The 26717-nt window shown below is 33.7% G+C and overlaps 1 protein-coding gene across 2 annotated transcripts; it reads right to left on the bottom strand.

Moving 5' to 3' along the window:
* Window positions 1-26717, bottom strand: LOC138307817 (uncharacterized). Of its 2 annotated transcripts, XM_069248716.1 has the most exons (4): window positions 26492-26717; window positions 15817-16005; window positions 7013-7168; window positions 1-1759 (listed from the first exon to the last, which is right to left on the bottom strand). In XM_069248716.1, exons 2-4 carry the CDS (start codon window positions 15935-15937, stop codon window positions 1539-1541), a joined length of 498 nt encoding a protein of 165 aa, XP_069104817.1. In that variant the 5' UTR covers window positions 15938-16005; window positions 26492-26717; the 3' UTR covers window positions 1-1538. The 2 variants fall into 2 exon arrangements, with proteins under 2 accessions (XP_069104817.1, XP_069104816.1); XM_069248715.1 differs by lacking the exon at window positions 26492-26717 and having other exon boundaries at window positions 15817-16172.

Below are 26717 nucleotides of genomic sequence, written 5' to 3'. Positions count from 1 at the left end.
TATTATAATGTTTTATTTGGTTCATGGTTTATGAAATATTAATGATTGTACATAATACAAATGTGCTTATTCATGAAATAATTATGCAGATATTTCGTTTAAGAGCACTGTCAAATTGATACATTTAGGTTGTGTTTTCAGCGAATACAAATGTACTAGTATATCATTTGTCTAAACTCAAGCATACCATTAGTGGAACAGTACTGGAAAGGTGATGTGAAGGGAGACAATCGCAGACTACCACCTAAATGAAACTTCATTATGGTTAATGTACGGGCATATTTAAGGGTTGGATTACTAGATAAATATACAGTTATGTATATCGGTATATTCAACAAAGTGTAGTGGTCTTTTATTTTTCATCAAGATAAATACAATATACTACATTATTATGTAAGTATTTAATCTGATGAAAGTTTGTTAGCCAATAATGGCGGGAATATTTGCCATGGCTATCGCCAACCGGAAGCATCAACTATATAAAAAAGATGAGTTCCGAAGAGATCAGTTGTTGTATCAATGTATTTACAGAAGATAAATTTGAAAAAAAAACGTTAATAAAAATAAATGTATTTTCTCATAAAACTGTGAACAAGAGGAGTAATTCATTTCAGGAGTTTTACTTTAAGGAGATAAGCGTATGAGGAGTTACTTCTTTAATAATTATAATAATTATTTCACTCATGAGTCATAATACAGTATCATTCCTTTATTTCCTTTGTAAATTAATCAATCAATTAACATTCATTTATATCATTATACATTTCGTTCTGCTAAAAATCATGATTTGTATTGTATTACGTCTACCAGATAATCTGTCTTTTCCCTTTTATCCCTAAGTTCTATTCTAAGTTGTCTGTAATGCACGTATACATCAGCTAATTTAATTCACTAATTTGATAGAACATACAAAATATGTCACTTGTATAATATGTTTTCACATTAACTCCATATTATTTAATTCTGGTAAGATTTTTCTGATAATTAAAGAAAGGAAAAACATTGAATGTCATCACCAAGAGTAAAGAAATCGCCAATATCAAAGTGATTGATGTCCTGATAACAACATGTTTCATATTTTAAAACAATTAAACATTATCTAATATGTTTGTTGCGAATGCCTGATCATTGATTAACGTATACAGTATAACTTGCCAAACCAGTCCCTGCATAATCCGCATCGCTTTATATTCAAGCTTACAGCTGCTTGGATTTTCCCTTATCATTCGGAAAATCTGACTATTCTGTATTTGAATATTACAGAGTTATCTGCACTTGCGGGTAGGTATTGATTGCGAGCGTAACGTCATACTTTTCAGAGAAAACGACGTGGATTGCGTTCACAAAATAATGACGTAACAATCGATACCAACCCGCAAGGGAGCTAACTCTGTAATATGCGAAGACAGAATATATACCGGCCAAATATGCTGGTCTCGAAGGTATCCGGTTTAGACATGTTACGCTGTATTAAATTTAATCTACGATTATGAAATGTTGATATGAATATGATATGAATATTATAGGAATTAGTGACATTAAAATTGTTGGTATTTTTCTATTGGAATTCTCGTAAGATATCTGATAGTGGCGTAGAGATAGACAAGGGACACTCCGACTGTCAATGAAGAGCCCAGGCCACATAGGACCATGGAGTATGGCGTCAACTGGTGCTCGGGACTCACTTCCAGATAGTGAATTTTATTCTTGGCACTAATGGCGGCCGCTTCCTGGCCTATGTGTGTCCATATCAGGGCAGCTGTAACGACAAAAATATTGAATAAAATATATTCGAATAATTAATGATTTTGAAACTTTTAGTTTTTTTTATTTGTGTCCATATCAGAGGACTGGAGTTGTATTACGACAATTTTCCTTTTTTTTGTGTATGTATGTCAATATCAAGACAGATGAAAAGACAAAACAACAATTATTTGAAGAAATACTGTCGAAGGATACACAGTTTTTCCTGTCCAAATCGGAACAGCTGGATATAAGACAAAACGATATTTTTATATGATAAAATACACCCGAAAGGTACGTAATTTCGAAAACGTCATACTTACATTATATGTACATGTATTTGATTTGTCAGTTAATGATAAAATGTTTACGTGTAGTTTTAAAGAATTTGTTTTTAAACGTAGAAAGAAATGGAATGTCAGTACATCAGTTATTAAAAAATGGATAAGGCTGAAAGGCCTGTCAAACGTCTCAAACCGATGTCAAAACGTCAGATACCAGTAAAATTTTCTACAAGTAAATAAAATAATTAGTCTGGTAAGTAAGACCTTAATACCAATTATCAAACTGTCATATAATGTCTTAAAGACACTGACGATATGAAACATCAATGTAAAATTTTACAGAGCGATTCATTAACATTTCGTAATTTATACTGTCATACAATAATTGGCAATTACCTTTGGTTCCCGTTAATTACGTTCTACTATCAATCTGACTAGTAATGTACGCATATATATAAACTTAGTATTACGAGTGTAATAACATTCTATAAACAGTAATTCTGTCGCCAGTTAGTCCAATGAAAACCTACACACTAATTCGTTTAAAAAAATATTTCTTAAAGATGCTCCACCGCCGACAGAGCATAAATGACATTCATCATTTGAACAATAATTGGTGTTTAATCGTGTATATATATGCCTAATTAACACAAAAAATAACAAAGAAATAATTTATTTCGCCTTTGGTGCATGCGCAATCATTACTTCATTCCATGTAAGATATAGTGCCACGGAATTTTTACGGGATGCAATTAATTATTTTTCATTTTTTTAACTTTAAGTAAAATTAAAAGATCAAACTTTTCAATAGTGGTAATGGTGTAAAGTAAGTAACTTTTGTAACTGAAGAAAAATACTAAATCGTCTGCTCCTGTTTTTGATAGTGAAAAAATACCATTTGTCAGCGGTGGAGCATCATTATTATTTCTTATATTCTTTAGACTTGAAAATAAAGAGAACTACATTTTCAACATTCTTGATAATTCAATGGGTTACTATCACTATCTTCATATCCCCTGGTATATATCATATTAGAACTAAAGGGTATGTATACGACAACCGATGAACAGGTAGTTTGGTCTTTTGATGTACACCAGAAACAAATAGTTGTGCATGTCGTGACTTTAAATTGGGCGTCCCTCTTTCTGCGATCTTCAAAGGAAGTTTTGTGGAGACCTGAGATTGGTCATTTTTTCTGCCTTCAGGAGACAACACTTCCATTCGAAGATGCCATTTCAAATGACAGTATAAAAACAAATTTCTATGGGTTTTTTTTACCAATTAACGTCAATTAATTTTGATTCAGCGATACATCGATACATAATTTCTAGTGTTCCAGATTAGAATAAATATGTTTCTTTTTTTGTATATATTTTATACAACGATTAGAAAAAAAAAAACAAAAACAAAAAAACAACAAAAGATATATGAGACAATTAGAATGCAAATCAAATTTAAAGTGAAAGATAGATTGAGGAATGCCCATTAAGAATATTATCAATTGTGATTATGTTAACACTCAAATTTTAATAATATAAGATATTCAAAGCCGGCATGGCCTTTTTATATTAGGAAATAGCCATGCATTGTAATTGTAATAAATAACATGCATTGAACCAAATTTTCAGACCTCACTATTTATCTGTAATCAAGAGCAAAATCATCACAATTATAATACTAAGATAGGGTAACAATGGTTTTGTTGTTAATTGTATCCTTAGTCATCTCCATTTCATGTCCTTATGTATTATATAGTTATGTCTTCAATAATTGATACCACCATAATGTTAAGTAAGAATCAAATCAAACTATGTGAAACTGTCATATCATGATCTTAAACATACAATCGACATGAGACATCCATGTACAATCTTACAAAACGATTAATTAAATATCCTAATTTATAACATTGTACATTAATAGGCAATTAACTGTGGTTTCTGTAAATAGTATATTCCTTTAATTGGAAACAATACATTACTATCAGTTCAGACATAAAACTTTGTGTTTTATTACTATGTATATTCTATAGCAGTTTTCTGTCGCCAGTTTGGTCAATGAAAACCGAAATGTCGGATATGACCTAGTTAGCGTTTAAGATGTTTTGACGCTTGACCAGTGTTCGGTTGTCTACTACGTTGGAATGCGTCTGTGTAAGTAGCACTGACCGGCCACTTAAGCTGATGGGACAATTAAAACGACATATTTTGTGTGTCAAAACTTGACATTTATGAGGCTATTTCCTTCCAAATAGACAAAGAATATTATAAATTTGGATGTTTCGTAAACAGATGTTTTTGTTTTGGTGGTAATGCGATATACTTGTACCGTATTAGCTATATAACAATGAATTTTATAATAAATTATTCATTTATGAAGGAATAAGATACATCACATAGTAAAACTTTAAAGCGTTAATTAATAATCATATGTTTAAAGAATCTAAGGGTTGAGCTCAGAGTTGATTATTTAATACAGCTACTAGTATTGTAAACTTTAAACATTTTTCTTGCATTCCCTTTAATTTCCAGCGATCAAATATGATAGATGGATTAACATTGGCACATTCAGAATAGGTGCACATATAATAAAACTCTGAAAATGCGATCATATAGTCGTCTTACTAATGTGTAGAGACCAAGAGCGAAATAATGCTTTGTAACCTTTAGAGCGAATTAAAAATATAAATTCATCATCCTTTGTCAATGCCCGTAACTGTACATAAATTAAACGCCTGCTTGACTTGTACTGTATATGCGGGACCAGGAAACAACAATGAAAAATAGAAATACAATTGTTTTATACTGACAGGCGTTCCTTCATAGGAATGTATGGAAGACAAATAGTGCCTTGATCATAATGCTAGCCTATAATGTTATCAATAAAACCAAACGAACAACTTAGTTTAGCTTACTTAGTTTTACGTCCTAAGATCATCCAGAGTTATATAAGGACGTGCTCGGTTTGGTGATGGAGGAAAACCGGAATACTTGTACCCGGAAAAAACCACCAACCAGCGGTCAGTTTCTAGCAACTGCCCCACATGGGATTCGCCCTCGCGACCCAGAGGTGGAGGGCTTGTTTTAATACATTGTATGTCGGGGCATCTTAATTGCTCGGCCACTGCGGCACCACAAACGAACGAAATTAAATATAGTTATTTTTATAGGTATATATCGGTTCTTAATTTTCGTTTAGGAAACTTAAACGGTTCAAAATATTTATATCAAATTCAGGATTGATTCTGTATTTGCTTAGACCACAAGATAAACGAATTAAGCTTTACTGTAAACCAACTTTCTTATTGCCTATTTTCGTGAATTATATTCCAAATCAAGGTTACGATGATCTATTTCCACTGATTTAAAGTATATTTTAGCATAAATGAGATATAGGAGATAAAATGTTTTTCGTGTAATATATTTTGGCGAATTTCTAGACCATTCATATGAAAATAAATCGCACGCGAAAGAAGGTTTCTTTACAGTAAGTGTTTAATGTTCTATATACAGCTTGTCATTACACACATGGCATTATTTACGGTATGTTAACTGGTCAGTGGTCTGTTTGTTTACGAGTGAATGTTTGTAGATATTTATGATAAAAAATCGTCCCTTTTCATAGCAATATGGTTGTCAAACATGACAGGCTTAACGGAGACAAAGAAAATAACTAACATATTTAAAACAACGACCTTGCTGTGTTTTAGTCTATCAACAATGGTAAAGATAAATTGTTTACATCAAACACAAATGGATGCACATATGATGTACCGGACCTTATAACGGCACACTGTGTATGACAGATTTGATAAATAATGATTACACCATACACAGTTGCACTACGCAATTTAAGATGCACTTGTTAATCCTATATGTACTAAATAGTTCTAAGCGTAACATTTAATTCTAAATACTCTACTCAATCTTACGAGCACTACTCAATCTTAAGTAAACTAATCAATTTTAAGTAAACTATATCTTAATCTTAAGTAAACTATTCAGTTTTAAGTAAACTATTCAATCTTAAGTAAACTATTAAATCTTAAGTTAACTATTCAATCTTAAGTAGCCTAAACTATTCAGTTTTAAGTAAACTATTTAATCTTCAATAACGTATTCAATCTTAAGTAAACAATTCAATCTCAAGTAAACTATTCAATCTCAAGTAAACTATTCAATCTCAAGTAAACTATTCAATCTCAAGTAAACTATACTTGAGTGCTCAAACACTTAGTGCACTACACAAATCTAGATATCATTTTAATGGTTATTTAAAGACGTGTCAGGTCTACATAGATCGAACACAGTTTGTTGTTTATGAATGAAATATCCGCCTTAATTTTATCGAGTCTAGTATAGAATATAGGTCCTTATGCGTGCCCGAACTCTTTCAAAAGATTTGCCATTAGATCTGTTGTGTTTCTGGTGGTTGAATTTGATTAGGTTCACCAGTAACGCATAGGTCCTTATGCGTGCCCGAACTCTTTCAAAAGATTTGCCATTAGATTTGTTGTGTTTCTGGTGGTTGAAATATGCTTAGGTTCACCAGTAACGCATAGGTCTGATGAAAATGATTTGCATAGCATGATATGATGTGATAACTGTCATTAGTATGAAATGTCTTTGTTCCTTTCTATGATGTGTTAGATGTATGAATGTTCATATTTCTGAAATGTCTGTATTACGTTCTATAAAACGTTAGATGTAGCAATGGTCATTTGTCTGAAATGTCTGTCTTCCATTGTCTTATGAGGTAGATGTAGTAATGACTATTTGTATGAATTCTCTGTGTTTCTTTCTATGATATGTTGGATTTGATAATGGTCATTTGTATTGTGTTCTACGATGCGTTAGATGTAGCAATGACCATTTGTCTGAAATGGGTGTGCTCCAATCTATGCTACAAATGTAATCTATGTTTTGAAAGAGCCATTGGAGGAAATAGCCAACGGTACAACATTTATTTAGATTGGCGATACATACCTGATGTTAAGAAACATGGCGTCGCAATAAAGGCAGCGATATTAGCTAAGCGCTGGACCCCAGTGATAACGAGGGATAGGAATAAACCAAGATACAGCGACAGGAGGGAAATTATGGCGAGCACCTGGTTGCCCACCGCAGTACTATATTCGTACTCTGAAAAATAAAGTTCTTTTTATAAATCGCTGAATCTAAAACATCCGTTAGTATAATAGCAATGCATCTAGATTTACCTATCAGTACTTAGTATTCGTATTCTGAAAAATAAAGTTTTTTTTATAAATTACTGCCACTGAATCTAAAACATGCATTAGGGTAATTCTAATGCATCTAGGTTACCGATTTAAGACGATACTCGTACTATGAAAAATAAAGTTTTTTTTCTTTTGTTGTAAAATCACTCACACTCACTCTAAAGCATCTATCGGGATAATTTCAATGCATCTAGATGTCCAATTGCAGCAATATAGTGGTACTCTGAAAGAATATAAAATCATCACCACCGACTCTAAAGCATCAATCGGGGTAATTTCAATGCATCTAGATGTCCAATTGCAGCAATATAGTGGTACTCTGAAAGAATATAAAATCATCACCACCGACTCTAAAGCATCAATCGGGGTAATTTCAATGCATCTAGATGTCCAATTGCAGCAATATAGTGGTACTCTGAAAGAATATAAAATCATCACCACCGACTCTAAAGCATCTATCGGGATAATTTCAATGCATCTAGATGTCCAATTGCAGCAATATAGTGGTACTCTGAAAGAATATAAAATCATCACCACCGACTCTAAAGCATCTATCGGGATAATTTCAAATGCATCTAGATGTCCAATTGCAGCAATATAGTGGTACTCTGAAAGAATATAAAATCATCACCACCGACTCTAAAGCATCTATCGGGGTAATTTCAAATGCATCTAGATGTCCAATTGCAGCAATATAGTGGTACTCTGAAAGAATATAAAATCATCACCACCGACTCTAAAGCATCTATCGGGATAATTTCAAATGCATCTAGATGTCCAATTGCAGCAATATAGTGGTACTCTGAAAGAATATAAAATCATCACCACCGACTCTAAAGCATCAATCGGGGTAATTTCAATGCATCTAGATGTCCAATTGCAGCAATATAGTGGTACTCTGAAAGAATATAAAATCATCACCACCGACTCTAAAGCATCTATCGGGATAATTTCAAATGCATCTAGATGTCCAATTGCAGCAATATAGTGGTACTCTGAAAGAATATAAAGTCATCACCACCGACTCTAAAGCATCAATCGCTGTAATTTCAATGCATCTAGATGTCCAACTGAAGTAATATACTGGTACTCTAAAAGAATATAAAATCATCACCACAGACTCTAAAGCATCAATCAGGGTAATTTCAATGCATCTAGGCCTCCAATTGCAGTACTATATTCTTATTACGGAAGAAATGATTTTAAAGCTATTGTCGGTGATTCTAAATCAGGTATTTCAATGCTTCGAGGTTACTTATTGCATTACTATACTCTACCATACTATATTGGGTGGTCGGGTGGTGTAGTGGTTAAGCCGCTCGCCTTTCACCTAGCCGGCCGGGGTTCGATCCACGGCATAGACGTGAAAAGGTTATGGGTCACCTGCCCGATCACTTGGGTTTTCTCCGGGCACTCCGGTTTCCTTCCACACTAAGACCCCTCGCGCGCTTACATCCGGGCCATCAAGAGTGATTTGCATAAGTTGTATAACTTGTTTCCCAATCGATGTAAAATAAATAAAGTTTATATTACTGTACTCGTACCCCGAAAGAAAGCTTTTATAAAGTCATTTCAGTGAATCTAAAACAAAAATCAGGATAGTTTCAATACTTCTGTAATATATATTGAACAAGGAAGTAATTCGTACCGTTTGGAAAAAACTAAAATTGTCAAATTCTTGAGGCGATCTGCCCCTTTATCAAGACATACAAAACGAACACGATTACATAATAGGATACGAACAGTAATGCGGGACGAAGTAGACAAATATTTAACTATACAGCACAATGGAGAGCAATTTACAGAGAGCAAGTGGCAGCCGAAAGCCGGATCTTCTTGGTGTATTTTGTCCACACTGTTGGAATTACTTCCTTGTCACATATTTACCATTTGAAGTAATTCGTATCCAACAGACTTACGTTTGATCGGATCCCGTGTCATTTGGAAAATCCTGCTGACATTACTTCTTTGACCCTTATAATATATATCTACATACAACCAATACCCAACTATCGCGATTCTTAAATGAAAATCTATCTGTTCTTGACAAGTTTAAAAATATTGTTTGTAACGAGTAAAGATGCATGTTTTACTCACAAATTAATGACGTGGCACTCACAAATAATGAGGTAACATGCTTACAGGAGCAGGAAAATAATAGCAAATAAAATGGATATTCGTGCTCTTAAAAGATATATTATATTTCTTAAATTTCGAGAAATTTTTTTTAAATAATTTTGACTTTTGCATCAGGGACAAATAAAAACAATCCGATATGATAAAGCAAGAAAATCACCTAACTCGCATTTATTTGGTTAATAACATAAGCACAAACGGATTTTATCAGATTGGCATTTGCAGAATGTATAACGAGGCTAGAATTTCAAACCAACACAAGATAACAGTATAAATAAACGCTAAAAGTGACATTAATTCACCACCTCGGCGAATATTGTATGTTTCATTACTTCGATTAACATATTAGTACGCTACGTAGGTGTGGCGCCCTATATCGATATGCTAATGAGCTTCTATGTTACTTTGATATTAATTATATACAGTGATGGGGATTAATTTATACTGAATGAATATGGAAAGAAATTAATTATTATATGAAGTCGATTCCACCTTTAATTTCATCTAGGCCAAACATCGTAGCCTATACAATTACTGTACACCAACTAATTTCATCTTATATTCATATCAACGCAACGCTCATCGTTCGTCAACATTGTGCATGAGTTTTCTCATGTGTTTTAGCCAAAACTATTTTATCCTATGTAACTGTTTTTATTAAATCAACATTTACAATTTTGTTTTAGTTTTTGGTTGCCTTTTTCTTATCCTGATCTTTTAGATACAGTCCTTGTTTATATCCTAATACTAATGTCTGCCCTGTAGTTTGGCCCTTAATGACCTTAGTTGTCGATTGGCAGTAAAAATCATACAAACAAACAAAAAAAAAGGAAAGAAGTTAATTATGAAATGAAGCCGATTGCACTTTTAATTCCATCTAGGCCAAACATCGTAGCCTATAGAATTACTATACATCAACTAATTTTCTCGTTCGACTGAATTTCGCGTATTTGGCGGATAAGACGAAATTGTGAATATTAAACCGACGCGAAAAAAGTGCTAGGCATAAGTACAGTAGAAACTTTTGTTTCTTAATCGCGAAATTAATTCGTCGCAAACAAGTAATTTGGCATAAAAACGCGATATTATTAAGTCGCCGTGAAAATAAGGTGGATATATAATTATATCTGTGTGGTAAATTATAATTTTGGAAACTAAATAGTCACACTGCAGCTAATACGTATATATATTTACTTATCGTTAGCTGGTGAAACTATGAAGTGTTCTCAAACAAGCTGGAATAAAATGTAATGATATACTACGAACAGAATGTCATGGGTCACAATGTGGACCTACATACATGTACTTTAGTATTCACGACATATTTCAAAAAGCGTTTTTCAGCAAGTAGAAATCTTATTTGGAAAAATAGTGTTAATGAAGATTTGTCTTTAAAAGTTGGCTAATTTCATATATAACTCTCAGAATAATATTCTACAAAAATATAAATAAACTCTCGAACAACCTCATCCACTCATGCATACTTAAACTTATTAAGGCACTGCGAGTAGAACCTAGGCAAATTGAAATTTTCGTAAGAGCATCTCTATCTATTTGGGTAAGGTAATGACCATATTTGTTATCAAGTTTAATTTAGGCTCCAATTTCTCGAAACAAACAAAACAGAAAAAAATTGACACAAGGTATTTAAAGAAAACTTTATTTCTTAATAAAGTCGTCGTTTTTTTGCTTCGAGAAATCAGGGCTTGATCAATCCAATAGTCTACAGTATAGATAGAATACGAATCATGATGGATAACCCTATGTCAGTTGAGAATATTTACTGTATAGTCATCTAGGAGAGCAATTCATACATCACAATCTTCAAAAAAAACCCACTATACATCATACCGACTATATATATATAGTCCCTATGGATTAAGCACAAAACTATGTCCATATAACGATATAAAGGTAAATATGTATATACATTTGTACCTATCTTCAGCATATAACTATATAAAGGTTAATATGTATATACATTTGTACCTATCTTCAGCATATAACTATATAAAGGTAAATATGTATATACATTTGTACCTATCTTCAGCATATAACTATATAAAGGTTAATATGTATATACATTTGTACCTATCTTCAGCATATAACTATATAAAGGTAAATATGTATATACATTTGTACCTATCTTCAGCATATAACTATATAAAGGTAAATATGTATATACATTTGTACCTATCTTCAGCATATAACTATATAAAGGTTAATATGTATATACATTTGTACCTATCTTCAGCATATAACTATATAAAGGTTAATATGTATATACATTTGTACCTATCTTCAGCATATAACTATATAAAGGTTAATATGTATATACATTTGTACCTATCTTCAGCATATAACTATATAAAGGTAAATATGTATATACACATTTGTACCTATCTTCAGCATATAACTATATAAAGGTAAATATGTATATACATTGTACCTATCTTCAGCATATAACTATATAAAGGTAAATATGTATATACATTTGGTAAAGCATATAACTATATAAAGGTAAATATGTATATACATTTGTACCTATCTTCAGCATATAACTATATAAAGGTTCAGCATAAACTATATAAAGGTATATATTATTACATTTGTACCTATCTTCAGCATATAACTATATAAAGGTTAATATGTAATACATTTGTACCTATCTTCAGCACTATATTGTACTTTGTCTATTCAGCATTTACTATTCAGCTATATAAAAGGTTAATATGTATATACATTTGTACCTATCTTCAGCATATAACTATATAAAGTTATAATATTGTATATGACATTTGTACCTATCTTCAGCATATAACTATATAAAGGTAAATATGTATATACATTTGTACCTATCTTCAGCATATAACTATATAAAGGTTAATATGTATATACATTTGTACCTATCTTCAGCATATAACTATATAAAGTTATATGTAACATATAAAGGTAAATATGTATATACATTTGTACCTATCTTCAGCATATAACTATATAAAGGTTAATATGTATATACATTTGTACCTATCTTCAGCATATAACTATATAAAGGTTAATATGTATATACATTTGTACCTATCTTCAGCATATAACTATATAAAGGTTAATATGTATATACATTTGTACCTATCTTCAGCATATAACTATATAAAGGTAAATATGTATATACATTTGTACCTATCTTCAGCATATAACTATATAAAGGTAAATATGTATATACATTTGTACCTATCTTCAGCATATAACTATATAAGTATATACCTATATCTTATTATATGTAGCATATCTCAGCATATAACTATATAGTAATATGTATACATTGTATATTATATACTATATCATTTGTACCTATCTTCAGCATATAACTATATAAAGGTAAATATGTATATACATTTGTACCTATCTTCAGCATTTAGATGTGAATGTAGACATTGCATTATCAACAATAAGACAATAAAAACGATAGACAAGAATGTATAATGTACATAAAATACACAAAAGAAAGATAAACCTTGGGACACGAGGACGATAAACTGCATTTATTCACCAATCAAAAAAAATATGTTGATGGATCTCTAAAAACAGGAATCACGATTGTAAAAACAATACTTTCTTTCTATGTTATCATTATGCGCTGAATGATGAAAAAACCCATTTGATACATAACTTATCATGTTTATTATCTTGCTAACAACTTTTCATTTCGTAATAATTAGATCTTGCTTGTAACGAATATTTTCATTGACTTAACATTGTATTATCATTTCTTAAAGATGCTCCACCGCCAACAGAGCATAAATGATAGTCATCACTTGAACAATAATTGGTGTTTAATCGTATATATATATATATTATATGTCTTATTAACAAAAAAAATATAAATTAATTTAATATTTTGCCTTTGGTGCATGCGCAATCAGTACTGAACATTCCATACAGGATATAGTGCCATGGAATTTGTTCGGGATGCAATTAATTATTTTTTCATATTTTTAACGTGAAGTAAAATTAGAAGCTCAAACTTTTCAATTGTGGTAATGGTGTCAAGAAAGTAACTTTTGTAACTGAAGAAAAATACTAAATCGTCTACTCCCATTTTTGATAGTGAAAAATTACCATTTGTCAGCGGTGGAGCATCTTTAATGTATTACGACGGCTTTTATATCGATGCATCTGAATGGCTCATGAAACGGCGGAACGATAAATCCTATATAAGGAAATAGCATCCATTGAAATCTAGAACTACACTGGATTTAGATTGAGTGATAAGGAACAACTAAAATATATTTCTATCGCATGAACTGACAACACTGTGATCCACAGCCAGTGTCACTTAAGGACGTAAAACCTTAAGGAGATGGTGGAAAACAGATATAAAAGAAGAAAACTCATCGACCTACAGTCAGTAAAGCAACTGTTCCTCAAAGAGTTCGAACTCGTGATCCAGGGGTGAAGGGTTTGTGGTAATATCTTTTGTAACACAGAACCCTGAGCGCACTCTCGCTATAAAACGCTTCGTGGTGTATTTAAAGCACACTCTCTTATTGTTGTCTTATATCTCCACAACATAAAAAAGTTTATTCAAATTAATTATTATATGTCCCACATGGCTCGCAAGAGACCAAGTGATAAGGCTTTGAAATCGGTACCGGATATCTGTGGTGTTCAGGTATTATCTTATTGGGGCTTTATCAAATGAAAAGTCATGTTATGATATAGCATTTGATGTTAATATTTTATAACAAAATATATTGGTATATGTTGTCAAAATGCGTGCGTCTAATATCACTTAAAAATGTTATCATTTCAATGACTTTAGTTAGAAAACTAACATCAATGCTTTACTATTCATCAACCAGGTATATTGTAGTCTCAAAAATACATTAAGGGAGAAAAAAATAAACCAAACCTTTTGCTGACGTACATGTATATTTGGGTAATTTATCATTCTATATCTAATATAAATGTTACTTATATATTCTATATCATGTAGAGTAATCGACATTAGTGTGGCATCATTTGGGCGTGTGATATGCTTAATATCTTTTTAGACATGTAACATACAACTCTCTGTATTGGAAGGATTTCTTCAATGTACTTTGTAGTATACAAGCTCTGTACATGTTTTCATTAACATTTCATGCAGGTGCCTAATTAAAACGCTATTAACATTCCGCCATTAATTTGACATAATTTACTTCCTTATTTCGATCGCTTTGTTAACTGACTTCAGCTAAGGACGTTGTAGGTATACACATGAATATTGCATCTAGGTAGTATGCTAGTTCACGACTGCTTTTATGTACATATGTATCAGGTATGCTTTTTTTTGGTTCTTCTTCGTGTTCTTCCGATACATTTGGTTGTGTTATAATGTTTTAAATTTTCATGACATCATAACATTACTTGTAGTATACCTGCATCTCCTAAAACCAACGCGAGGCGTACCGTCATGGACAGCAAGGTCAAGGTTTAGCACAATTTCCAAAAATTCTGTAAAATACTTTTCTTTAGCAGCTACTAAATTTCGTGATTTCCATTTCAAAACATGTTCGCGAAGATTAACGTTCGCTCCTATCTATACACTGTAAAATGCTAAAGGATCTGAAATAACGGAGATCAGCTTTTTTTCAAGCAATTTTTCTTGCATCGCGAAATTCGCGAACGTAAATCTCACGCGAAAGAAAGGTGATTTACAGTAATTGTTATTTTAAGTTTTACTTCAAGATTGAATATAAGAGGATCTAGTTTAGTAGTATATCTGATACCCATATGTATGTTGTTAAGTGATTGGCTGTGATGAAATATGTTTACTTTTACCAATCAGAGGTTATTTATGTAAAGTTCATTTCAAAAATTTATGTCATAGTCATTCTAATATTCACAAACTGCGTGTGGCGAGGAGGCGAGAAACCGTTTGTTTACAAACTAACATAGGATTTTGTCAATTTTTCGGCAACTGAACCACAAGACCATCATGACCTAGAATTGAGGAGACAGTGGTAACTGTCGGAATTGTTTTTTTTAACTACTTTAATGTACGGTTGAGAGATACAATGACTGCAGTACATTTTGTAGTAGAGTAACTCCTTTCCACCTTAACCATCACAACCCATCGTGACCAATGGGCGGTGAGGAACAACGTCAGGAACATTGATGAGTACGCCATCGCGACTGTGAAGCAGAGAGCGTGTGATTAAGTGTCGGCACTTTAGGTGCCCTGTTGGCCTTCATACTCAATAAGATATCAGTATGAAAATAGTAAATATGTTCTCATTGATTATATCAATCTCGTTCTGTAGGCTATCAGTAATGTCAATTGTTACAGCTATTTATTAAACTTGAAATAAGTCTAAACTTACTGCTTTCCTAGAAACGTTATATAATACTAAAACAATATTTCATACTTACCATTTACCCAGGAAAAATGTGCACCACTTTTGTCCTGATTGTATTTTTCTAAATACGTTTGGTAATCACAACTGCTCTGTTTTCCACATGATAGTATAAACCATATTCCTTTTAGGGTCATTCCTTGATGCGTTATTTCCCATCCGGGTGCGAAAATTCCAACTGTGAAGAAGAGTCCCCCAAGACATGCTGTAATGAAAAGAGCTATCCTTATCCACGGAGTGAACATGTCTGCACAGTTCGGCGGTGGGAATGTCGGCGTGATATTGACGTCGTCGATAGCTTAAGAGTTAATAACTTTCATGTTACTGGTTTGATGTATTGCCCGGTTTGTGTGGCGTACCGTAAATATTGTATGTTTCATTGTTTTACCTACTTAATGTATACACAAAAAAGCATCGTCGTGCTTCAGTAACCTTGGGGTTGCTTCAGGTAAAGTTTAGATATGACCCCATTCATGGTTAGTTTTCATAATTAAGTCTAATTAGTAATGAATGACAAATTAATTGTGACTTTGGCGGAAAAATACCCTAAGGTCATGTAAAAGGCAGCGAATTTAATGTATTTCGTATTGCATGATGAGTTGACAAAAATATTAATGTTTTATGCTGCATATCAATTAGCGTGTTTTCACGTTATGACTTCCAAAAACTGACAATGCAATCGTCGTAAGATCCTTAATTTCAACAGTCGCTATCAGTTTTATGACTCTATTCACACTTGAATCGGGAGCCAAATGCGTTACGCATTGATGCATGAGACGGGATGTAAATTCATTATTAATTAATCTTTATACATCATCTATAAATACTTTAATTTTAAAACATTAAACGATCAGGAATAGCATACGGAAATACAGAAAACATAAAATCGAGATAATTGTATGTTTAGTTTCTATACCATCCAGGGACTTTGGAATTCGCCATACCATTTTGTAAAAAATATTTTTTTCTTGAGTCAGCAAATATTTTTACATATGGAAAACATAAATGTCATTCCAGGTAATATATATATATATATATGTATCTTTTTCACAAAACATTTACTTTGGTCGTTGGTTTTTGCTCAAAGAAACAAGTGCCACCAATTTCTTCACCTCCCTTGCTTAATGACATGGAGATTTTTCGTTTGCAATATTAAATTGTAATTCATAGAAAGAAATGTTTTGGACAACTCTCCCTTCTACTGACACAAAACAGCACAAATAAATCATAAACACTTACCTAAATGCAAATGTTGCTGGGCAGGCATAAATATGACATGTCAAACATCACTATACTCTGTATTGTATTTTTTATTTTCCATTTGTTCGGTATACATTTTCCTTTGTATTCTAAATTCATTAGTTTATACTGTAATTTTTACAATCGCATTTTATTTGTATATTTTACTTAAACATACGTCATATGGGGGAACAACAAACGAGAATAAATAAATTGAAAACATACACCACTAATATACCGTCTAGCAAAGAACTGACGCTAAGTGGCGATAGTGCCACCTAGCTTATAATACTATTAGAGTTGCTCCCCCTGACTACGCGTTGCCTTTATATGATTTTATGGATAAAATGCAAATTTAAACCGATATGAAATACAAATATTTCAAAAGTCGAATGCGAATTATAGAACATTATACAATAGAAATAAAATCATAGTAAAACTCGGTTATAACGAACCGTTGTGGAACCATAAAACAATTTCGTTATAAACATGTAGTTTTAAATGTTATATAAATACTACAGATATCTAACTGGAATCATGATGGGAAATGATATCACTACGTTTTATTTATGAATTCCTTGTAGGCGTGTTCGTTATACACGTATTTTACTCGATATACAATAGAAATAAAATAATACAATACAAAGGTGAGTATACAGAAAACGAATACTCTGGTTTGGTTTGTTTATTTTTACGTCCTATTAACAGCCAGGGTCATGTAAGGACGTGCCAGGTTTGTTGGTGGAGGAAAGCCGGAGTACCCGGAGAAAAACCACCGACCAGCGGTCAGTACCTGGCAACTGCCCCACATGGGATTCGAACCCGCATCCCAGAGGTGGAGGGCTTGTGGTAATATGTCGGGGCATCTTAACCACTCGGCCACCGCGGCCCCTAGAAAACGAATACACAAAATGTAGCATATTCTCTTTTATTGCACACTGAAGTGCAATGACATTAAACACCACACTCAATGAGCAAATCAATTCATGACATCTTATAAAGCAAAGCGTTCTTTGTGGTGATTGCTTGTGTAAGTTCGGAGAGTTTGCCTCAGTTTTGGTCTCAGTTGCACATTTTGTTCTGTGAGGAATGCTCTGGCTTATGTGCCCTGTTCAAGACACACCATTACCTATAAAAGTGGTAGTTTCTGCACCCGCTTAGCACTCATTAAGAGGACAATGGGACGACAGGTTCTCCCGTTATCAGTATAATATGACTAGGTCTAGGGTGCTGTCCTTTGTCTCTGCCAGTATGCTATTTACAGGACGTGAAACCCAATTAAAACCATGTAACCAAAATCATGGTATATTCATGTTTTGCTTCTTGGTAATAATGGAAACTATTGTTCATTTTAGAATATTGTCTCTTACTGAAGCTTACTAAACCTCGCCGGGATCACTTTTTGGTAGCATCAAACCATTCTAATTACAATTAGACTTGTAAAAATCCCGTTCCTCTTCGATGATCTACGATACGCTCCAAAACACTTGTAATGGAGCGTATCGTAAATTATCGAAGTGCAGCGGAATTACAAGCCTAATTATAATTAGATTGTCTCTGTCCGTCTGTCTGCCTGTCTGTTATATATACATAGTGATTTGTCTTTGGATATCTACGTCTTATAAACATTAAGATTAAATCATGTGACTGACTTTCTCTACTGGTTTGCTTCGCTTACAGGTTGGCAGCTCTAATCTTATTGAACCTGGTCAAGGAATGTACATAACTGATGAACAAAGGAAGATAACTGGACCAGATAGTAAATGTAGTTACATATATACCATAAACACAATTTGTTAAAAGATGTTCACTGTATTCAAGTCGGAATAATGTCAATGGTTTTCGAAAGTTGCGAACTCTTCCAAATCAATGAATATTGAAAATTATACAATTAAGAATGCTTTGTTAAGTAGCACTTATTTTAACGTTATCAATATTGCTAACATGGATTGATAATTTATTAGCACGTTGTCATGTCTAAATTATTGTCACTTTTAACAGCACATACCTTTGACAAATCTCAATTGTCCACCATAATACTTTTTGTCAGATCTGATCTCGTGCTGGAAGACATCAAGTTGTTTGCTAGAAAAAAAACCCCTAAAAAACCACGAAGTGAAGTGGTTATTGATACTGATATTGATATTGTACTACAAGTCACCGCAAAGCTCCCTCTTATATAATATATAGCTCACAAACAATACGAATGAATGAACAAAGTAAAGATTGGGTCTTTTTTTTCATCGCAAATGTATCGTCTGTTTAGATAATCATATATTGCATTTGAAATATTTATTATGCTCATGATGAGATTTTATTAACATAGATGTGTTATCAATGCAATTCATTTTAATTACATCCTTGATGGATAATTGTTTAAGAATGAACTAGACGTTTTTCTGTCGATCAAACTATTAAAATAGTAATTTTAAGCAATCGTTGTCTGTCCTTACTTGTACAATTCATGCATGTTGTAAGTGTGCGTGAAAGTGTGACGTTTAATAAATGGGCCAATGGTATCACGTTTGGCCTTGAATGCGTTCACCACTGTGAGGATGTCTCTTGTTTATGTTTCCTGAGACCTACTATAGTCTAAACCAGTATTGTTTCTGCTCATAGATATACTTCAAGTATAAAAGAAGTAGTACGGTTGGTTTCCCTGTTGTCAGTATTATAAGACTCTTCCATAAGTGGATATGAAGGATAGGGATATTCTACCCGAGGGTCACAAAATGTAGTAAAACCCGAGGCTTGCCGAGGGTTTTGCAACATTTTGTGATCCCGAGGGTAGAATATCCCTATCCTTCATATCCACTTATGAAAGAGTATTTTTCTTTCATACCACGACGTTTTACTGCAATTTTACAACTATAATATCCCGCCATTTTGAAATTAATTCGAAGAAATCCACGACTGGAAGTCAATTTCCATACATGAAAGATTACGTGATATTTTCAACACAAATTCCGTTGCTTGCATCTTTTATAGTAAAACCAGTCAATTTTGTGAAAAAAATGTTAAAATTTTACCGAGGAAATAGATATTTTGTTGACGCCGTGGACGTGTTGAGGCTTTGGGACCAGCCAGTAAGTGTTGATGGGTATGCAATGTGTTGTTTGATATTTTGCATGCTTCGGTGAGGTAGCACTATAAAATTGTCATGTACTTCCACAAAGAAGACACGAAAGCAGCCTCCACAACACACAAGCCAGCACCACAAACCTCATATTGCATACAGAATGCGGTTGAAGTCGCAACATTTACAGCACTCTAAACTTACAAAATCAATTTGACAAGTTTAAACGAAATGCCATTCTGGTGTAGGTATATGTATGCAACTGGCACTAACTGTAGTTTATCAATGCTGAAATCGTCCAAGCCAGACGGATAAAAAAAGATCTAGACGGTTTTCGTGGTGTTTTTTTCACAATTGCAAAGTTATATTTCTTTGATATATCGGTTGAAATGTTCGAGTGGTTTCCCCTTTCACAATCTATTCATCGATATTTTGTGTATCTGCAAACTAACTGTCAGTTTGGCGCCAGAGTAATTACAATTCTGGAAGTACACTATAAATGAAAATCCCATTACAAATGACAGGAAGTCTTTGGAATACACGGTACTATTGAAGCTTTTTGATTATATAATGACTGTTTCATTGCAGAATATGCAATGTCCATACTTAAATTGCATAATGTCATTTTACTTTGGGCTAAATATTTTAGTCTGAAATGTATGAAATGGAGTTGTGCGTCGCTTCATCATCTAAACCAGTAATATTAGCTGAGAAAAGCATGACGGATTCAAGTTTCAAAAATAAATATAGGATTTCAAATACGTGTTTATTTCATATGAGATTTTATGAAATGAGTCTAAGAAGTTTCTATTTGTGGGAGCCTTGGCGAGCAAAAAAAATAAAAAAAGATAAAATAAAAAAACACTTCCAAACAAATTTCATAAAATGAATACTTTAATATTCTTTTGAGCGCATAACTTTAACTATCGGCATTTCAAAGAATCTTCGGTCAAAATGCATTGCGAAAGTCTAGAGGTGGCTGCCATTTTGTACCGTCGTCCTCAAAATCATGACGTTACGTCAATGTCGATGAAAATCAAGCCAAGTCATATCACACTCGCGATATATGCAAAAATATTACACGTGCGAAATCATTGGATAATAGGCGGATTATGTGATAAAACCGCTCGTACCGCGAATTTTGGTAACAGCTGATCAGTATGACGTCATTAAGTTTCGATTATTGATGACGTTTTGAAATATTCACAATGTTTTCAAAATCTCAGTCAAAAGACCACAGACTGTATATTTGCATATATTCATACCAAGTCAGTTTGGAAATTGTGTTTAAAGGGACAATTCGCTCTGGCTAATTCTTTTACATAACCAAGAAGCAAAATATGGCATAAATGTATTGTTCTACATTTCTTATGAAACATATAACATAAAATATTGAGAAATTCCACGTCATTGTTTAGTATTTTAATTAAAATCGTTGAAATATCAAATCGTTGATCAATACGATTAAGCAGGTACAATATGGACGCCTCACCCATACCTGAGCCAAAATCACGCACGTTAAACAAATAAACTACATAACCACTGAGAAGGTGATAAAATGACTTTTAGGCAAGACAATTCAACTAATGAGGTAAACACACTACTGTTTGAGCGATTTGACCAGTTCAAGACAAAAGTTGCATTACTCTACGAGCAAGGGACAGGGTTCGGCATACAAGAAGTTCGACCACAATGTGTAATGGCGGACAGCGAGCGAGTTTGAACATCTATACACATGTCACAGTCATGGGCTTTTCAGGCATATCACAGTAAAAACGACTGATGATTTAATTTCCATAAGAACTGGTTTTTCCGATATATGTACAAATTTTAATGTTCTCTTAGACTGAATTGTCCCTTTAACATATCAGCGATAGGGAGTTACTGGTTTACAAGAACAGTGTATAGGCCATGGGCTAGGAGGGTCCCACATGCACCCCCCCAAACCTCCGAACCAATATTTTTCGGAACCCTTATGACCCACTGATCACAAATCCAAATGTTAACATTGCATTATTTGGGATGAACTTCCGGTTATGACGTCATCAAGATGGCCGCCATCTCAAATTTCACAAAAAATTGAAAAATAGTCATAACATTAACATTTTTCAACCGAAGTAGACAAATGAGGTATCAAAATGACCACAATAGAACAACAAATACATATCAGGACCAAAAAATCCAATTTATGTAGTGATTTCTACGCAGGAAAGGAAAACATCGGATTTAAAGCTCAAAAATGGTGATTTTTTCATATTTTGTTTGACGCAGCAAAAATGTTTCCCAACAGCAATCTATTATTTCTAATACGTTTTTTGACCACTTGTCAATCAGTTTAAGCAACAAAAACAACCAAAACCAATGTTAACATCGTTTAAGTTCCGGTTATGACGTCATCAAGATGGCCACCATCTCGAATTTCACTGAAAAATGAAAAATAGTCGTAACATTGACTTTTTTCAACCGAAGTAGACAAATGAGGTATCAAAATGACCACAATAGAACAACAAATACATGTCAGGACCAAATAAGCCAATATATGTAGTGATTTGATCGCAGGAAATGAAAAAATGATATTTTAAGCTCAAAAATGGTGATTTTTCAGCATTTTTTCATATTTGGCTTGACGCAGCAAAATTGTTTCCCAACAACAAATTATTATTCACAATCAGCTATTTGACCTCTTATCAATCTGTTAAAACAACAACAACAAAAATATATAGAAATGCAAAAAAGAATTGTTATACCATCATTTTGTTTACAAAACATCACCGGATGCGGCATATGATTGTTATTTTTTCCAAACCGCTAACAATACAGTTTCCTGGTGTCTTGGAATTTCCTGAATATAACATTGGCTATTGACGATTTATATCTTAACAAATTTGAATTTAAAGTTGGCTGACTATCTAAGTGGGACTTCAAAATAATCCATTTTCATGTTCGAAATTTTGTAGACTAGTAGCCTCTCAAACTGAATTATTACAGCAAAACGCTAACTAATAGCTATAGGGTATCAAATTAAAGTTCCGTAAATACCATGACACTTTTCGAAACATACTGTGTCTTTTAGAATGAACACATCCATTGTTTGTTTCCTGTGTATAACGCAAGGAAATATAAGATGGTTACTACAGTGTCACATATTTCTTTCACTAGTTCTTAATGCTAATCATTTTCGTTGTGCGTGCTTTCTCGCCAGAGTGTCGTCTTCGACCTCGGTGACCTGATGTGACATTTCATTACCGGGTTACCATCGTGGTTCTAACTTGTCAACTTCCATGGTCAGAGTTAAGATCAGAAACATCGGCTTCAGGGATTTGGGAGCTCTTCCTGTGTCCAACCTAGTTTCACCTAGATTCACATATCGTATATGATGTTCCAGACTTTCCCGGCATGATGGAAAAGACATCAGATCAACATTCTGCGGAGGGTTGAATTGGTTCTCCTTAATTCGTATGAAGCACAATTCCTCATTCTTGTGAACCTCAGTGACCATAGGTGGCACAGGTGGATTCTTTGAGGTCATAAATGAGGTCTGCAGTGAAGTTTCACTCTTTGTCAAGTCTGGAAAGCACTTTAGAGAACTTTTTACTGGAGAGTCTTCAATGGTCTCTTTGCGCATACACCAGATGTGACACAACCAGCACCTTCAAGGGAAAGGGAAAAGTCAGACCAATGAAAAACATTTAACATTTATGCCCTCATCAATGACCTCGATGATATCACCTGTGCTATTTATGGTTGCACGAGGGTCCACAAGCTGAATAGTACTTCATACGAATTATGGAGTTATGTGCTAAAGAGAACCAATTCCACCATTGGAAGAATGTGCATCTAGTGTAATTTCCATTATGCCGGAGAAGTCTGAAACAGCATATACGTACGATATGTTAGAATCTGAAAGAGATCCCACATCCCTGAACCTGCTGTTCCTGATATGAACTGTGGTCATGGATGGGTCATAAAAGGCTAGAACAACACTGGTAATGCAGTGTCACATGAGCTCATCGACATCGAAGACGTCGATCTGGCTTTCGACGAATTGGATACTGATATCTCGAGTACTCTGATTCGGACTGCATGTACCAGCTACCAGATATGCCGAGTCTCTTCAGTGGACAGGTCAGTGAGGCGAGAAAGCACGCACAATGATAATGGTTATCATTGAGAACCAGTGAAAGACATATTAGTGACATTGTAGTAACCATATGACATTTTGCTTATGCTATGCATAGGAAATAAACAATGAATGTGCTCATTTTCAAAGACACAAACGCTTTGGGAACTGTTAATGATATTAACGGAAACACAGGCTTAGCTTAGGTTACATTTGTTACGCTATCAGTAGGTGTTGTGTTATTTTTGAGACGCTGCTAATCTACAAAATTGAGGGTATAACAATAATTCTTTTTTTGCATTTCTATATATTTTTGTTGTTGTTTTTACTGATTGATACGAGTTTATATAACTGATTACGAGTAATAATTTGTTGTTGGGAAACATTTCTGCTGCGTCAAGCCAAGTATGAAAAAATTTGCTGAAAAATCACCATTTTTGAGCTTAAAAGCTTATTTTTTTATTTCTTCCGTACAAATCACTACATATATTAGATTATTTGGTCCTGATATGTATTTGTCGTTCTATTGTGGTCATTTTGATACCACATTTGTCTACTTCGGTTGAAAAATATTAGTGTTATGACTATTTTTCATTTTTCAGTGAAATTCGAGATGGTGGCCATCTTGATGACGTCATAACCGGAACCTATACCATGTTAACATTGGTTTTTGTTGTTGTTGTTGTTTAAACTGATTGATAAGTGGTCAAACACCTATTAGAAATAATAGATTGTTGTTGGGAAACATTTTTGCTGTGTCAAACAAAATATGAAAAATTTGCTGAAAAATCACCATTTTTGAGCTTTAAATCCGATGTTTTCATTTCCTGCGTAGAAATCACTACATATATTGGATTTTTTGGTCCTGATATGCATTTGTTCTATTGTGGTCATTTTGTTACCTCATTTGTCTACTTTGGTTGAAAAATGTTAATGTTATGACTATTTTTCAATTTTTAGTATGAAATTTGAGGGGGGGGTATGGCGGCCATCTTGATGACGTCATAACCCGGAAGTGTTTCATCCCAATCACCTAATTTCAAGTTAACATTTGGATTTGTGATCAGTGGGTCATAAGGGTTCAGAAAAATATTGGTTCGGAGGTTTGGGGGGGGGGTGCATGTGGGACCCTCCTAGCCCATGGCCTAGTATTTGTGAGTACAACCTCATCGTTATCTATGTAAATTTTGAAAGCGCCATTCATAAGGCCGGCTTTTATCTGTAAAACCATGAATTTGATTTATTTTGCGAGGTATTAAACTTCGCGATTTTGGATGGATCCGCTAATTTAGCGAAATTCAAATCACCGCAAATATAAACAACAATACAGTAAGAGGTTACTATAAAGCAAAGGAGTTCTAAATGTTAGAAAGTAACACTCGCTGGCGTCAGCGGGATAGTTAAAGGGACATGAACCTTAAATAATTTGTTCTGTATGCTTAATTATGGTTTTCAGATGTTTATTGAATATTTCATTACAATGATTGGTTATCTAAACCAACAGGAAAACGTGGGGAATACCTACCTCAAAAATAATAAAAACAGACCATCATATTCTGTTTTTGGAACACGAAACGAAAGCTGGCCGAAAGCGAGGTTATAATGAACAACAAACTTGCTGACATGACAAGGAATATTAGTTTTCCACATTTCAAGATTATTTTCTAATTTACGATGGTTGACAAATGAAGTTTAAGCCATATTTGTTATAAAACAATTTGTATTTAAACGAGACTTTTTATTCGACAGGGCACCGCGAAGGGAGGTTCTTGACTTATTGTACATATGTACATCACGCATTATAAAGTGGGAGTTGCTCCCGTCTCTTGCATTTCAGTGATCCATTTATATTCACCTACTTTCCCAGTCGCGCACGTTACTGTCTCTTGACGTACAATGTTTTCTATCGGAATTCGTTTGTGTTCGCTTCACCCACGTTTTTGACCCACCATTTTGTTTACATATGCAGTGCATTGTGGGAGATCACTAAATTTCAACACTACTATACTATAGTTACAAAATTCGACAGGACCAGTTCAAAATACAGAAAGATGGAATTTCCATTATAATTATTTTATTTGACACATTTGCACAATAACTGATATATATTACTTAGTAAGGTATCTGACATGTGTTAAATATGTATTTTACTCAACTTTACATGGTTTATTTAGGTTCATGTCCCTTTAATAGGCCTAGGAGGATCACAACAAAAATCCATGGTAGTGTTGTGGGTTCAGAGATAACAATTGTTACCTGTAGGCCTTTGGTATAACGGTTTCCTATCAGGAAGCACAGATATCCTCGTGGAGCGTCGGCGAGCTGTCAGAGCCGGGGAAACAGGTCCTCTCCGTCCAACGATACCAAAACTACTCACTCCGCCGGAGGTCCCGTCGCACTAGGTAGTGAGGGAGCCGGTTTCGGTAAGCCAGATCCGGAATCCACAACACTAGGATTATTGTACTGGATCGACCCTGTGATG

Source organism: Argopecten irradians, chromosome 14 (genome assembly GCF_041381155.1).
Source record: "Argopecten irradians isolate NY chromosome 14, Ai_NY, whole genome shotgun sequence".
NCBI lineage: Eukaryota > Metazoa > Mollusca > Bivalvia > Pectinida > Pectinidae > Argopecten > Argopecten irradians.
This window is presented reverse-complemented; position numbering and strand designations above follow the sequence as displayed.